This window comes from Rhincodon typus, chromosome 4, assembly GCF_021869965.1.
Source record: "Rhincodon typus isolate 14 chromosome 4, sRhiTyp1.1, whole genome shotgun sequence".
Lineage (NCBI taxonomy): Eukaryota > Metazoa > Chordata > Chondrichthyes > Orectolobiformes > Rhincodontidae > Rhincodon > Rhincodon typus.
This window is the reverse complement of record NC_063335.1, coordinates 58,092,211-58,109,345: the sequence shown is the minus strand read 5'-3', so window position 1 is coordinate 58,109,345 and position 17,135 is coordinate 58,092,211. Positions and strand designations below refer to the sequence as shown.

The window sequence follows — 17,135 nt, the reverse complement described above, 5'->3', positions numbered from 1 at the left end:
TCTCTGTTCTCTGTTCTCTGTTCTCTGTTCTCTGTTCTCTGTTCTCTTTTTCCATAGTGAGTTAGAACATAGAGCAGTACAGCACAGTACAGGCCCTTCGGCCCACGGTGTTGTGCTGACCTATTATCCTACTAAGATCAAACTGCCCTGCATACCCTACGTTATGCTATCATCCATATGCCTATCCAAGAGTCATTTAAATGTCCCTAATATATCTGACTCCACTACCACTGCCGGCAGTGCATTCCAGACACTTCCACCACTCTGTGCAAAGAACCTACCTCTGACATCTCGCCATACCTTCCTCCAATCATCTTAAAATTATGCTCCCTCGTAATAGTCATTTCCGCCCTGGGAAAAAGTCTCTGGGTATCCAGTCTATCTATGCCTCTCATCATCTTGTACATCTCTATCAAGTCACCTCTCGTCCTTCGCTCCAATGAAAAAAGTCCTAGCCCCCTCATACTTTCCTCAAGACCTGCCCTCCAGTCCAGGCAGCATCCTGGTAAATCTCCCCTGCACCGTCTCTAAAGCTTCCACATCCTTACTATACTGAGGTGACCAGAAGTGAACACAGTATTCCAAGTGTGGCCTAACTAGCGTTTTATAGAGCTGCAGCATAACCTCACGGCTCTTAAACTCAATTCCCCTGCCAATGAAAGCCAATACACCATATGCCTTCTTAACAACCCTATCAACTTGGGTGGCAACTTTGATGGATCTATGGACGTGGACCCCAAGATCCCTCTGTTCCTCCACCCTGCCAAGAATCCTGCCATTAACCCTGTATTCTGCATTCAAATTCGACCTTCCAAAATGAATCACTTCACACTTTTATGGGGTGAATTCCATTTGCCACTTCTTTGCCCAGTTCTGCATCCTGTCAATGTCCTGTTGCAACCTACAACAGCCTTCCACGCTATCCACACTCCACCAACCTTCGTGTCATCGGCAAACTTAATAACCCATCCTTCCACTTCCTCGACAACAAGGTGCAGGGCTGGATGAACACAGCAGGCCAAGCAGCATCATAGGAGCAGAGAGGCTGACGTTTCGGGCCTAGACCCTTCATCAGACACTTCTTCATCCAAGTCACTTATAAAGTTCACCAAGAGCAGAGGTCCCAGAACAGATCCCTGCAAAATACCACTGGTCATCAAGCTCCAGGCTGAATACTTTCCATCTACTACCACCCTCTGTCTTCTATTGGACAGCCAGTTTTGTATCCAGACAGCCAAATTTCCCTGAATCCCATGCCTCCATACTTTCTGAATGAGCCTACCATGGGGAACCTTATCAAATGCCTTGCTAAAATCCATATGTACCATATCCATATGTACCATATCCACTGCGCTGCCTTCGTCAGTGTATTTTGTCACATCCTCAAAGAATTCAATAAGAATTGTGAGGAACGACCAGCCCCCCTCAAGGCCATGCGGACTATTTCTAATCAAACTGTGCTTTTCCAAATAATCGTACATGCTACCTCTCGGAATCCTCTCTAATAATTTGCACACCACAGAAGTAAGACTGATTGATTGGTCTGTAATTCCCAAGATTATCCCTATTCTCTTTCTTGAACAGGGGAATGACATTTGCCACCCTCCGATCATCTGGCACGACTCCAGTGGACAGTGAAGATACAAAGGTCATTGCTAAAGGGGCAGCAGTCTCTTCCCTCTCTTTTCATAGTAACCTTGGATATATCCCATCTGGCCCAGGGGACTTATCTATCCTCATGTTTTTCAAAATTTCTAGCACATCCTCCTTCCTAACATCAACTTGTTCGAGCATTTCTGCCTGTTTCATGCTGACCTCAAACGTCAAGGTCCCTCTCACTGTTGAATACTGAGGCGAAGTATTCATTAAGGACCTCCCCTGACTGTGCACAAGTTCCCTCCACTATGCCTGATTAGCCCTACCCTAACTCTGGCCATCCTCTTGTTCCTCGCATAAGCATAGAATGCCTTGGGGTTTTCCTTGATCCTACCCAACAATGCTTTTTCATACCCCCTTAAGTCCATTTTTCAGTTCCTTCCTGGCTACCTTTATAGCCCTCTAGAGCCCTGTCCAATCCTTGTTTCCTCAACCTTAAGTAAGCTTGCTTCTTCCTCTTGACGAGCTGTTCCACATGTCTTGTCATCCAAGGTTATTTCACCTTACCATCTGTCCCTTGCCTCTGGGGCAAACCTGTCTAGTACTCGTAGCAACTGCTCCCTAAACAGCCTCCACACTTCGTCATGCATTTCCCTGAGAACATCTGTTCCCAATTTGTTCCTCAGTTCTTCCCTAATAGCATTGTAATTCCCTCTTCCCCCAGTTAAATACTGTCTGCTCCTATCCCTCTCCACGACTGTAGTAAAGGTCAGGGAGTTGTGATCACTATCGCCGAAATGCTCTCCTGCCGAGAGATCTGACACCTGGCCTGGTTCTTTGCCAAGGCCTCCCCTCTTGTCAACCTATCTACATATTGAGTCAGAAATCGTTCCTGAACACACCTGACAAAATCTGCTCCATCCAAACTATTTGCACTAAAGCAGTTGCAGTCTATATTGGGGAAATTGAAGTTATGAGTATGTTTTTCCTTTCAGGCAGATCTGAGGAGGTAGGCTGTGACTGGGACCAGTTCCACTGTAACAATGGAAAATGTATCCCTGAAATTTGGAAATGCAACACAATGGATGAATGTGGAGACAATTCTGATGAAGAGCTGTGCGAGCGGTCAATTCCACCAACTGCCTTTCCTTTTCAGCCTTGTGCATATGATCAGTTCCAGTGTCTGTCAAGATTTACTGCAGCTTATACATGCTTACCTGAGGCCTTGCAATGTGATGGAAATATTGACTGCCTTGATTTGGAAGATGAAATAGATTGTGAACCCCCTAGTTGTGGCAAGTGGCTGAGAAACTTCTATGGAATATTCAGTTCTCCTAATTATCCTGCATTTTATCCACCTGGAAGCAATTGCACATGGCTGATTGATACGGGAGACAGACGCAAAGTCATTTTACGTATCACTGACTTGAAGCTGGATGGCACTGGCCATGGGGATTATGTCAAAGTGTATGATGGGCTGGAGGAGAATTCGCACAGACTGCTACGTGTCCTGACATCCTTTGATTCTCGGCCACCAATCACTGTCATCTCTTCCTCTGGACAGGTGCGGGTGCATTTTTATGCTGACAAAGTTAATGCAGCCAGAGGTTTTAATGCCACCTACCAAGTTGCAGGGTTTTGCCTTCCATGGGAGATTCCCTGTGGAGGCAATTGGGATTGCTATACTGAGCAACAGCGCTGTGATGGTTATTGGCATTGCCCAAATGGACGGGATGAGACCAACTGTAGCTCATGCCAAAAGGACGAGTTCCCCTGCTCTCGTAATGGAGTGTGCTATCCTTTATCAGACCGATGTAATTACCAAAATCATTGCCCAAATGGGTCAGATGAGAAGAATTGCTTCTTTTGCCAGCCTGGTAACTTCCACTGCAAGAACAACCACTGTGTGTTTGAGAGCTGGGTTTGTGATGCCCAGGATGACTGTGGTGATGGCAGTGATGAGGAGAGCTGTCCTGTGATTGTACCGACGCGGGTGATAACTGCAGCAGTCATCGGAAGTTTAATCTGTGGACTACTCCTTGTGATTGCGCTAGGATGTACCTGCAAACTGTACTCTCTGAGAATGTTTGAGCGCAGGTAAGTGGTGAGTGCAAAAATGAAATATTAATGATTTATGGACGAATTGAAGCAAAATCATGCCATTTCAGGTACCACATTATTTATTTCGACTTTATCTTTCGCCAATCTGAATAGACCTAGCAGATGCATTTGCTCTTGTTTTGGGCTGAGCAAAGATTTTCCTCTCCCTTGTATCCAAAAGGTGGCGGCAGTGTCATCAAGCAGGGATGCACAAGAGGAGGAGGAGGGGAAAATAAGGAAATTATTATGGAATCTCTGAACCAGAATTGTTAACTAAATTTGTTCTTGGGCCTTGGCTGTACCAAAGAATGATGTTTGATGTGCGGGAAGAAAAATGCTTGATGGAGAGACAAGCATTTTTTTTAATGGATGAGAAAACTCGCAAGAATGCTAATAGGCTTGCTGGAATAACAGTTTTTATTGCAAAAACCTCAGCTGTCAATGTTAACACAGGTATTACAGCATCCTAACATTGCAATGTCAATATTTAAAGAATGTCAGTTGACTGTGAGTCAATACTTCAGCTAGTAAATAATGGGAAGGATCTATGTTGGAAATAATAACACACATTTTGGTTTCATACTGTGCTTTTCCATTTCCTATATAATACATGGCATCTGGATTGTAATCCTAAAAAGTTTTTATATTTAATTACTTTTGTATCCCTTAATCATTTTTAATCTGACCGAGCAAAGCCTTCCCTTTCCTAAAGCTGAGGTATTTTTGGTCAAATATTTATTATTTCAAAATATATATTTACTGTTGGGATGGATAATGTTGTAATCATAGCACTTAGAATCATACAGGACGGAAGAAGCCCTTCGGCCAACAAAACTACACCAAATCTACACTCAGCCCATAGCCTTGAGTGTTATGACATGAAGTCCTCATCCAAGATTATGAAGTCTGTTGCCTCAACTACCCTCCCAGGCAGCGCATCCAAGATTCTCACCACCCGCCAGGGTGGAGAAAATGTTTCCTTAAATCCCCTCTAAATCTCCTGCCTCTCTCTTTTTAAAATTATGACCCCTTAGTAGCATTTCATCTAAGGGAACAGCTGTTTTCTATCCACCCTGTCTGCCTGTCATTAGTTTTTACACCTCAATCAGGTCCACTGTCAGCATTCTCTGCTCTAAAGAAAACAACCCAAGTTTATCCAGCCTCTCTACATAGCTAAATTGCTCCATCCCAGGCGACATCCTGATGAACGTCCTCTCCACGCCCTCCATTGCAATCACATCCATCTCATGTGGTGACCAGAACTGCATTACAGTACTCCAGCTGTGGCCTAACCAAAGTTTTATTCAGTGTTTTGTACCCTTGTTCCTGTAGATGGTAACTGTTAAATAAGAGCTGTATACACAATATTTTTGTATAGCAAGTCAATAATTTATGGCTTTTTGTTTCCATTTTTAGTGTTCCTGAAGTGTATGATTATTAGTTTTCACTTTCCCACTGGAATCCAGATCACCTAATCTATGTTCAGGTACATAACAATCCAGTAGCAGAACCCAAAGCCCCACATTTATTCTTCCTCACATTTATTCTTCCCCACATCTGATAATCAAACCTTAGATAATCAAACCTTAATTTGAACTTTAGTGCAAAATCATTTCTGCTTGTTCACAATGGTTATATACTAATTCCCTCAATTAAGATTGTTCATTTATAGAGATTATGGATGGTATTATCTTGTTGTACCTTCGTTCAGACTGGATTTCAGGAATAGAATAAATAGGGAGATGAATTTTGATAAAGTGACAGCTTCTCAGTCCAGAAGTTGCTGAAGCTCAGCTGGCCTTTACATCAGATTGTAAGTAAAATTACAACTTTGTTCAGGAAAACTGCAAGTCATTGCTTTTGAGGATAATTGAAATTGACTCCTTCTTGGCAATTGTAGTATTTAGTGAATAGAATTATCACCAGCTCTCCACTTGGTCTCAACCTGAATGTGGAGTCTGGGGATAACTCTGTATTTGCCTGTTGTATTTTGTAATACTTTTATTCTGGAACTTGATTGTCATAGAATTGTACAGCACGAAAACAGACTTGTCGGTCCAACTCGCCCATGCTGAACAGATATCCCAAATTAATCTAGTCCCATTTGTCAGCATTTGGCCCATATCCCTCCAAACCCTTATTCATATACCCATCTAGATGCCTTTTAAACGTTGTAATTGTACCAGCATCCACCACTTCCTCTGGCAACTCATTCCATATATTCACCACCTTCTGCATGAAAAAGTTGGCCGTAACATCCCTTTTTAACTCTTTCCTGTCACGTTAAACCTATACCCTCTAGTTTTGGACTCCCCACCTTGGGGGGGGAAAAAAAGACCTTGACTATTCACCAAATCCATGCCCCTCATGATTTTATAAATCTTTCTAAGGTCACCCCTCAGCCTCCGATGTTCTGGGGGGGAAAACCCTAGTCTATTCAGCCTCTCCTTTATTAGTTCAAACCCTCCGAATCTGGCAACATCCGTGCAAATCTTTTCTGCACCCTTTTCAAGTTTAACATTATCTTGTCTATAGCAGGGAGACCAGAATTGAACACAGTATTCCAAAAGTGATCTAACCAATGTCCTGTACAGTTGCAATATGACATCCTAACTCCTATACTTAATGCACTGACCAATGAAGGCAAACGTACCAAACACCCGGTCATATCCAGTCTATCTGTGACTCCACCTTTAATGAGCTATGAACCTTCACCCCAAGGCCTCTTTATTCAGCAACACTTCCCAGGCCCCTACAAATATATAAATGTTCTGTCCTGATTTGCCTTACCAAAATACAACACCTGATTTTTATCTAGACTAAACTCCATCTACCACTCATGGGCTAATTGGCCCATCTGATCAAGGTCATGTTGGAGTCTGACATAAGCTTCTTCACTATCTACTACACCACCAATTTTAGTGTTATCTGCAAACTTATTAACTATTCCTCCTATACACACATCAAATCATTCCTATAACTGACAAAAAACAGTGGATCCAACACAGAATAAAAGCCGAAAGAACTGCGGATGCCGTAAATCAGGAACAAAAACAAATTTGCTGGAAAAGCTTAGCTGGTCTGGCAGCATCTGAAGGTAAAAAAACAGGTAATGTTTCGGGTTCTGAGGAAGGGTCACCGGACCCAAAACATTAACTCTGTTTTTTCCTTCACAGATGCTGCCAGACCGGCTGAGCTTTTCCAGCAAATTTTGTTTTTGGATCTAACACCGATCCTTGCAGCACACTGCTGGTCACAGGCCTCCCACCTGAATCAACCCTCCACCATTACCCTCTGTCTCCTACCTTCAAGCCAATTTTGTATCCAAATTGCTAGCTGTGAAGAGCAATTTGGAGCATTTGTTGATTTGATTTGTGTGTACAGATATCTAATGGGTAAAATCAACTGATAGCATAGTTATCCAGTGTTTATCACTTCTGAGGCTAAGAACACTCTTCAGACTTCATACAACTTGTATATTAATAGTTGTGTGAAAGTGCCTTGGCATATCAAGGTCTTTATTGTCACACTATGAAGGGCAATGACTTGTGCCTTATTTTGCATCTGAGTAGCTTGATTAGAGAATACCATAAGTAATGTGATTGGTTTTTAAAAACAAAACCTCCTATTAAACGGTTAGTTTATAGTTTAATCAATGGGAGCACTACCATTACAATTTTCAGTCTAATTCATGGAATAGAATAGATCATAGAATCCCTACAATGTGGAAACAGGCCCTTTGGCCCAACAAGTCCACACTGATCCTCAGAGTACCCACCTAAAACCCATTCCCTTATAACCCACACATCCCTGAACACTACGGGCAATTTCGCATGGCCAATCCACCCAGCCTGCACAACTTTGGACAGTGGGAGGAAACCCATGCAGACACGGAGAACGTGCAAACTCCACACAGACAGTTGCCCAAGGGTGGAATTGAACCCAGGTCCCTGGCGCTGTGAGGCAGCAGTGCTAACCACTGTGCCACCAGAGACCTGCAAATTCAAAAATATGACTGGAAATACTTAATGCAGTATAGTATCTCAATCAACACATTTACTTTTTGTAATTAAGTCTAAGGTTTAATTGAGCTATAAGATCTTCTGAGAGTTTATTGAATCATGCGCAGGTTCAGTGGGCCAAATGGTGTTCGCAAAAGTTCAGTACGAGGTTCTACAAGCATGCGAATACCTAATTGGAACCAAGGTCACTTCAGAATGAAATGTAGTCACTCTGTTTCATTAAAGCAGTTATTCAGTTTTCTCAATCTTCACAAAAAATAAACACCCACTTGGAAAAGATGGAAATACTAAGGCAGCATTTATCAGATCATGTATGAAATTTCTGTTTTCACAGGCAGTGCGTGTCATTGACAAGGCCAACAATGCTCATCCCAAAATGTCCCATAGCTGCTGCTGCCTTGAACAATTGCAGTTCGTGTATGGATGTGCACGTTATTAGGTTAAAATTCTGGAAGTTCTTCCTGAACAGTGAAGGAATGCAGTGTAATTCCAAGTCAGAATGAGTTGAGATGATGTGGAATTCGCATGTGTTCCCATGTGTCCACTATCTTTGCACCCCAAGATGTTGATACTGGAAGGATTCTGCGATGGTATTAGCCAGAGATGTTGAATGGGAGATGGTTAAACTCATTCCTTTGGAGATGGTCGTTACCTGGCATTTTGTGTCATGTGAATGTTACTTAATTTCACTAACCCAGATCCAGATATTTGGGAGCGTAAGAATAGGAATAAACCATTCAGCGCCTCAAGCCTTTTCCACTATTCAATGAGATTATGGCTGTTACCGAATTCCATATACCTGCCTTTGGCCCATATCTCTTAATACTTAGCTGAACAAAAATGTATCTCTCTCAGATTTAAAATTTAACTGGTCATGCATTCACTGCCATTTGTGGATGAGAGTTCCAAACAACCACCACCCTTTGTGTGTTGAAGTGCTTTCTCACATCTCCTAAGCAGTCTGGCCCTAATTCTCAGACTATATCCCCTAGTTCTAGAATCCCCAACCAGTGAAAATAGGTCATCTTTATCTACCCTATTTTTTTTTTCTGTTAATATCTTGAGTTTGATCAGAATACCCCTTACCCTTCAAAATTCTAGAGAAAACAGGCCTAATTTGTATAATCTGTCCTCAACTCAACCCGTACACTTGTCAAATTGGTCTGAAGTAGTACATGCTGTTGGGAAAGAGAATCTGCTTACACCCTGGATTTTAAAGCAGTTTTATGTGACGCAAATAATCATTCAGACCAGTCAATGCTTTATGTTTAAATATATTATCCCATTCCCTCTTTAGTTGCTGTCCATACACACTTTCCCTGCTGATGGTGTATTTGAGACTGACTACCTGGGGAAACAAAATCTGTTGATAATTACAGATCTTGTGATCATTGATTTTAAAATATCTCCACATATTTGCATAGTTTTTTTGACAAAGAAGTAATTGGCAGTGCTCAAATTGTAGTTGTGGTGCACTTTAGAATGACTGATACAATGTTGTTCTTAAAGAAACCATGCAATGGACAAAAATTGAGCAGCTCAGTTGTAATAGCAGTTACATGCTTAAATAACAAAACATTTCTGTGGATTAGCTTGGTACATTGGAATGAAGTATCTCTTAACCCAGTAATTTATCTTCTTTGGCCCAAACAAAGGAAATGGATAAATCTCTAACTGCTGCAGTAAAACCAAATTGCTGAAAATCTTAAGCAGGCCTGGCAGCCTCTGGAGAGAGAGATAGTTAATGCATAGAGTTGAATTTGACACTCTTTTCAATAACTGCTGCCGGATTTGTCAGTATCAGGATGACTTTTTTCTTCCTTGTTTCTAAGATCTTTTGAAACCCATCTATCAAGAGTTGAAGCTGAGCTTTTGCGAAGAGAGGCTCCTCCATCCTACGGCCAGTTAATTGCACAGGGCTTGATTCCCCCAGTGGAAGATTTTCCTGTTTGCTCATCAAACCAGGTAATAACTTGTAGATTTTTGGTTTTTCTTGTAATTGATACATTCCTGCTCCAAGCAGTCTTTTAGATTTTTTTTTTTTGTACAAGTTTAGATTCTGGGACTGCAAATGCTTTTTTCAATAAGGTTGTAATCAAGTGAGTCATGATCTAGAATGTAAACTGGTGAGAATTTGAATACAAACCCATGGACTTATAATTAAACAGAATTTGAAATTGCTGTGCCATTGCTTTTTCTGGAATCATACCTAATTATTGGGTTTTAAGTTGGTTGTCTTCACAAGATGTTTACTGCTGGGTAACTTGTAGTTTTGCACGTCAGGTGTTAGGACCAAATACAAAGATCATAGCAAATAATAATAAAGTTTGGGCGCTGCACCATGGAAGAGAGACTGAGGCTAGGAAAATATTGGGTCCAAGAAAATTTTCAGGACGGAACATCACTGACATGAAGGGTAGGATGTTGTGAAACTGACATGTTGGTTACTTGATTGGTAAATGAGTGGTATATAGTTGTATGATTCTACAAGCACACTGACTAGAGAGGGAAGGGGGGATGCTGCAAGTGCAGTGCTGTTTACGCAGTGAGTGCAGAATCATTGGCATAAGATTTGTTTGCAAGGCGTACGACTCGAACAGTATAGGAAGAAGAGCTGGCTGAAGTTCATGCCCTAAACATACAAATTAGGGAACAGTGTTGTTTGAGGGCACACCTTAAAAAAAAAAAAAACTGGGACGTAGAGAAATAGAAAGCATGTTTCTATTATATCCAGTCATTAGCTTTGATGCTTCTGGAAACGTGGGTTAATGTTACATTTTCAGTGCATGACTTTATCATAGCCCAGCCTGTGGGACAGTTTAAATGGAAGAAGCTCAGGTGTTTTTAATAAAATTTAAAACTCATTCAGTTCATTCACCATTGTTGGTGTAAATCTTATCGATCTCCAATAACTTTCGACAAGACATCCAAATCAGGTACACTACACAAAATAAACAGGATTATACAGCAGAGGAAGATTTTACAACCAAACAGGACTTGGGATAAGAGAAAAGTGGAGAATAAACTGCTCGTAACTTCATCCACAATGTTAGGAAATGATGGCAAAGACTGGGCAGAGGAATTGGTACGAAGGAGGAAGATGATTTGGGAAGATGGACAGCACAGGAGAAAGCAAATGAGGGGTAAAGAGGTTTAGATGATTTGTAATTGGGATTGTAATATGTAATTTTTTAAAATCCCTTCTCTTGCTACACTTTTAAAAACGTTCTATAACTATAAGATTTGGATTAGGTTGGCTGTCAATATTTTCTCATGTTTTCTGATGCCTCTTATTTCATTTTGCATTTCTCCTTTGAACTAACTACATTCAGTTGGCTATTACTATCATATCAACATGACACTTGTCATGTGCAGCTTTTTGCTACTTCATTAAAATCACCACCTTGTTCATTTTCCAATTGACTTTTTATTTTATATTTTCCAAAACAACCTGTTGAGAGGTTATTACACACCTCTGAAGTAAGTGAGGTTTGAACCTGCTCCTCTGATGCTGCTTGGCCTGCTGTGTTCATCCAGCTCTACACCTTGTCTTTGATTCTAGGTCTCCTGACCAAAAGTTAAGGTCACTACTATTATGCCATATTGAGAATGTACCTCACGTATACCCAAAACCATCTGTTTAAAAGTCACCTGTTGGTCCATTTCATTTTGCTCTATCAATCTTTCTTTCCACTTTGAGTGGAACAGATCTGTTCAAACCCCATTAAAATTGTCCCTCCTCCAGTTAATTACTTGTATTCTAGATTGCACCTGCCCCTAATGGGTAATGGGATCAAATTATGACTGAACTCTCTAGAAAGGCAGAGGGGTCTGTGGACTTGGAGGCATCATATTGGCTGGTGAATAAGCTATGATTGTGGGATGGATGCTGAGGCAGGAGCAATGAAACAAGTTTGTTTTTTTCAGATCTTTAAAATTAGTTCACATCCAGAAATCACAACTTGCTCACTGCCCCATTCCAAACACTTGTCTGCACTGCCACCGACCCCTGGTGATCTGGAAGTGATGCCACCCACCCCAGCAAACTGAGACACATAACTAGCTAGCAAGGCAGAACACTGACACTTCACCGGAGGTGCACTGATGATGTTACCTAGTATGGTAACAAAACATCTGACCAAACTTACCAGCTCGGCGAGCAAGTCAACAACCACATCAACAACCCGAGATACAAATCTTCTCAAAAACATTGACATATCTTTTTAAAGTATGATATCCAGAAATAGATATGATATTCCATCTCAGCCTAAACAGTGATTTATAAAAAGGTTTAATACCTCAAGTAATTGTAGACTGAATTATACCTTTGGCTGTTTATGTTTAACAATAATTGCAACTTGCTAAAAAGCATGGAGGTTGGTCACTGATGGTATGCCAGAGACAGAGAATTGTATAATTCACTTTCATAAGTAATTTGGAAACAACAACATAGTGACATATAAATTTGAAGAGTTTTGCAAAATAAGAGTAGTCAGAAATATAGGAAGCTTCAGCTTCTTCAAATTCAACTGGATCTGGAACTGCATGGTTCAAGAGCTGAAGATTGGCAGCTATAGTTTAAATTAGACTCAGTAAAGTACTGAGATTTGCTAACAAAAAGGAGCATGCAATATTGACTCAATGGAAGCATACCAAAGGCAGATGGGGACACTTAGCAATATTATCTCGAAACATCAGATTATGCAGGGACCTGGACAATGACCAGCTTTAATTCACTAGCACCTCTCTCTCCATCACTGCACTGCCTTTCATTAAAAAGGCAAAAAAGATCAAGAAGGCACTGAGTAAGAAACTGCCAGTCAGGTCTCTGCATTAGGTGAAGAGGGAAATATAAGGTCCTCTGGGATGAAAAGAGTGCCCCAGAGAGACAGGTAGTTGAATTAGAATAAAACTGAAAGAACTGCGGATGCTGTAAACCAGAAAGAAAAAAAAAAAATAGAAATTGCTGGAAAAGCTCAGCTTGTCTGGCAACATCTATGGAGTGAAATCAGAGTTAATGCTTAGGGGTAAGTGACCCTTTTTCAGAACTGATCCTACCTAGAAAAATGTCAGTTTATATGCAGAAGACAGGGTGGGGATTGAGCCTAAAGAGAGAGAAGAGCAGTTGGACAGACAAAGGAGTGGATAATGATCTGGTTAAGAGATTGAATAATTATTAATGGGGATGGTTAGCAGCAAGCAGTAGGTTATGTGTAATAGCAGACTGCGTGATAACAAGGCCTGGTGTGTGGGAGTTGGGGTAAGGACATGGAACAGCTCAGGCTGTAAAATTATTGAACCCAATATTGAGTCCAGATGTCTGCAGGGTCCCGAAGTGGAAAATGCGGAGCTGTGCTTCCAGCTTGCGATAAACTTCACTGGAGCACTGCAGCAAGCCTGAGACAGATATGCTGGCCATGTCAACATCTAAGGGGGCACTAAAGTTCAGATGAAGGATGTCACTGGGGATGAAGTAGGGTTTAACAAGGTAATCCTGTAGATTAAGTTAGGCATAGGAAGGGTACCAACCAATTATGGTACATTTCAAAAGATGTCTTCACCTGTCAATCCTAGAGCAAATCTTGCTGCTGGTGACTGGACCAAATGGTGCCATACATTGGTCTCACAGGCAAGAAGACCTATGAGAATTATGACCCAGCAGATAACACAGATACGGGAGCATGGGTATTGAGAAAGTTGGTGACAGCCTGGGAAAAAGAAACAAAGGAAAAGAGTGAGCCTAAGGTTAAAGGGGAAAAAATAACTCTGTTCACAATCCAGGTGGAGATTCAGTTAGAGGAATGAGGAAGGTTGAGGTCGAGGTCCCAGTGGTATGCAATCGCATAGTCAAGGGAAAAAATGTAGTTGGGAGGAAGTGTTTTAAGTGCCAGGACTGAGAAACCCCTAGAAGGCGGAGATCTAGGGGAAGGCCTCCTGATCCCTTGCCATTAGATGGATCTGAACAGGAAGGAGGTGCACACTTGATATACCTTAGCGCACGAGAATGGCTATGGGGGTAGTTAGCAAAGGTTGCCATGGTCAATGTGCTGATTGCTCAGTTTGCTGTCAGCAGGACTGATGGCATTAGGTCTTTCCTATGTGGGGGTGCAGTGACAAATAGATGGTGTAGGACACTCTCTAGTAGGTGGTGAGGCAAGAGGCTGCCCCACTGAATTTTTATGGGTCACTGGAGGTTCCCAAATCACCCTCCATACATCCAAAGGAATAAGTTTTTTTTACCATGGTGCACTAAGCAGACCATCACTTTAAATGGTTTCACCAGGCACACTCAAAGGATACAAAACTGACCCCTTTCAATTTAGATAGCGCCATTTGGTTTATCACTAATTATTGGCTATAATAGTAAATTTAGACTTGGGAAGGAGAATGTTATTCTCAGCCCTAACTTAATGAGGATGTGTAACCTATCATTTGACCCAGTGAACTGTAGTATTTGACAAATGGGCGAGTTAGCAAACACATCTGATAGGTCACTAGAAGTCCTGATGAGACTGTATACTGAGAATATTTGTATGAGTGGGGAATTTTGGGTTAATCCTAGGGACATGCAAGATGATCAAGAGGTGCAGAATATTATCAGTAAACATAAGTCCACCTTTACAACCCATAAACATGACTATAGTCGAATAATGGGTGAAGTGCTCATAGAAGGACTTGCTCCAAAGCTACAGAAACAATTTGGGTTTCTCAAGGAAGCAGAGAACGAAGTTCTGAAGGTGATAACCAGTTTCTCACTGCACCGTGTTGTTTGTCCCTGGTGATGCCATGGGGCACAGTCAGTCCTCAGTAAAGGACTCGCCTTCATCCCCCTCCGCCTACATATCAATGAATTCCATTCACGCTTGGACGTCGAACAGTTTTTCTGCTGCCTCCGCGCCTATTTCTTTAACCACGAGTCTAACCAACCCTCTACAGACCCCTTCTGCCTCCAACACACTCCATCCTCCTGGACACCACCCAAAGGCCTCCTACCCTCCCTCGAACTCTTCATTTCCAACTACCACCTCAACCTCTCCACGCCTCTCACTCATTGCAACCTCTCCCCCACGGAACGTGCAGCCCTACATTCCCTCCGCTCCAACCCTAACCTCACCATCAGACCCACAGAGAAAGAAGGCGTAGTTGTGGTATGGCGCACTGACCTTTTACATCGCCGAGGCCAGGTGCCAACTCTCTGACACCACCTCCTACCGCCCCCTCGATCATGACCCCACCCCTGACCACCAAAACGTCTCCCAGACCATCCATAACCTCATCACCTCAGGTGTCCTCCCACCCATCATTCCCTAACCCCGCACCACCCGTTTGTCTCTTTCCCAAAATAAAAAAGCCGGATTTTTCTGAAGAAGGATCTACAGTGTGGAAACAGGCCTTTTGGCCTAAAGTCCACACTGCCCCTCTGAAGAGCATCCCACCCAGTCCCCCACCCCTATCCCTGCACTTCCCCATGTCTAACCCACCTAACCTAAACATCTCTGGGCACTATGGGCAATTTAGCCTGGCCAATCCACCTACCCTGCTCATCTTTGGACTGTGGAAGGAAACCCAATCAGACAAGGGAGGATGTGTGCAGACTCCACACAGACAGTTGCCTGAGGCTGGAATTGAACCCGGGTCCCTGGCACTGTGAGGCAGTAGTGCGAGCCACTGTGCTGCCCCATTTTTCAAACTGCTCCCGGTGAGACACAAACTCATAATCTCAGCATTGCACGTGCCTCTATGGTGTGGTAGAGAATTTCATGAATGATACCACAGTTGAGAGACTTCAGTTATATGATGAGACTGGAGCAACTGAAATTCTTCTCCTTAGATCAAGAGAAGATTTATTTAAAATGCTGAAAATCACACAGGGTTTTAATAAAGTAAATAAGAAACTACTGTTTCTTATTTCCTAATAGGAGTGATAGTAACCTGAGGGCATGCGCACATTTTAAAGTAATTGGGAAAAGAAATAGGTGAGATGAGAGAAATGCTGATCAAGCAAAATATTGTGACGAGAAGTGCGCACAAAGGGTAGAAGAAGCAGATTCAGTTGCTTTTCAAAAAGTACTTGGATAAATATTTGAAAGGAAGAAAATTTGAGGATTTGAGAACTATTGGAAAAAGACTAGGAAAGTAGGATGAATTGAATATCTTGTTCAAGGTGATGAATGGCAAAGCAGCCTCCTGAGATGTAAATCTATCATGCCACAAGCGGATAAACAATTTTTGGTTCAATTCCTAATCTGCGCTATAATTAGTGTTGTTTGATCAGCAATACATGTATAACAATTAACATTCAAAAACCTTAGCATTTGCTATGATTAAACTTTTGACACTTTTTTTGAGATTGTGGTACAGGAATTCTCATGAAATATTGAAGAGGGAGGTTGCATGCAACTTAATTTTAATAAATATAATTTTTTTTTTTTTTCAGATGTTGTGATTACTAGGGGATCACTTTGCCTTCCCATATTATAGGGGTTGAATGGTGTAGTTGTCATAGACTAATAATTCAGAGACCCAAGCTGTTCTGGGCTCAAATTTCAGCATGGTAGTTTGTGAAACTTGAACTTGATAAAACTCTGGAAGAAAAAGCCGGCTTAATGGTGATATTGTTGTTAAAAACCCATCTGGTTCACTAGTAGTCCACACCGCAAGAATATACAAAAAAAAATGGATTCATTGTATTAGATGAAGATATATGTAGATTTAACATCGTGTTGAACCAAAAAAAGTGTCTGAGAAATTGAGCTCTTTAGCTTGATTAAGATTGCAAGATTAGCATTTGACACCTGGATGTTTTATTCTGAAATTCAGACAAGTTTATTAGTGCCACACATAGCTGTATCTGTATATAGCTGTATGTAGCTAGTACACAAAGGTACACGAGGCAAAGTTACAGATATATCTACACTATGACAATATAGTAATTTAGCAACCCAAGAGGTGGTTGTGTGACTATATTAGCTGTAAACACCTGCCTAAAATTAATTAAACAGAAGCACTTGCTTCTGTGGTCAGTGAAGCTGTGCAATTTGCTGGGCTCTGCACTTCCCTCTCTCCATCCTGCCAAACCTAAAACAGAAAAGGATTTCTTGCACTAGGGTCATTCCAATTGCAAAAATCATCTTGATCAGCTAAGAAATCCTGTAATGACAAGCAAACAAAACTGCAGGACTCCAAAGGAGCAGTGCATAGGTTTAAAGGGGCAAAAATGTCACAAGTGACCCCTGTTTTCATTTAAAAGGTAGGGTTCTCACTTTATTGCAGGCCATCAGAAATGAGGTGAAGTTCCTACTGATTTGACCCCTCCAACCTTTGTACTATTTCCTCAATGACTGCTGCCCTGAATTTTTCTAAATTTATTCTTTCATGGGATGCTGGGCCAGCATTTTTTGCCCACCCCTAATTGCC

At 41.7% G+C, this 17,135-nt stretch overlaps 1 protein-coding gene across 1 annotated transcript in view; it reads left to right on the top strand.

The window, feature by feature from the left end:
• lrp12 (low density lipoprotein receptor-related protein 12) overlaps positions 1 to 17,135 on the top strand; it is a 58,317-nt gene that overhangs the window by 38,390 nt on the left and 2,792 nt on the right. Inside the window, exons 5-6 of the mRNA XM_020513755.2 lie at positions 2,592 to 3,693; positions 9,551 to 9,683. Of these exons, the coding sequence (XP_020369344.1) occupies positions 2,592 to 3,693; positions 9,551 to 9,683 (1,235 nt within the window). The remainder of the gene's footprint in view (positions 1 to 2,591; positions 3,694 to 9,550; positions 9,684 to 17,135) is intronic.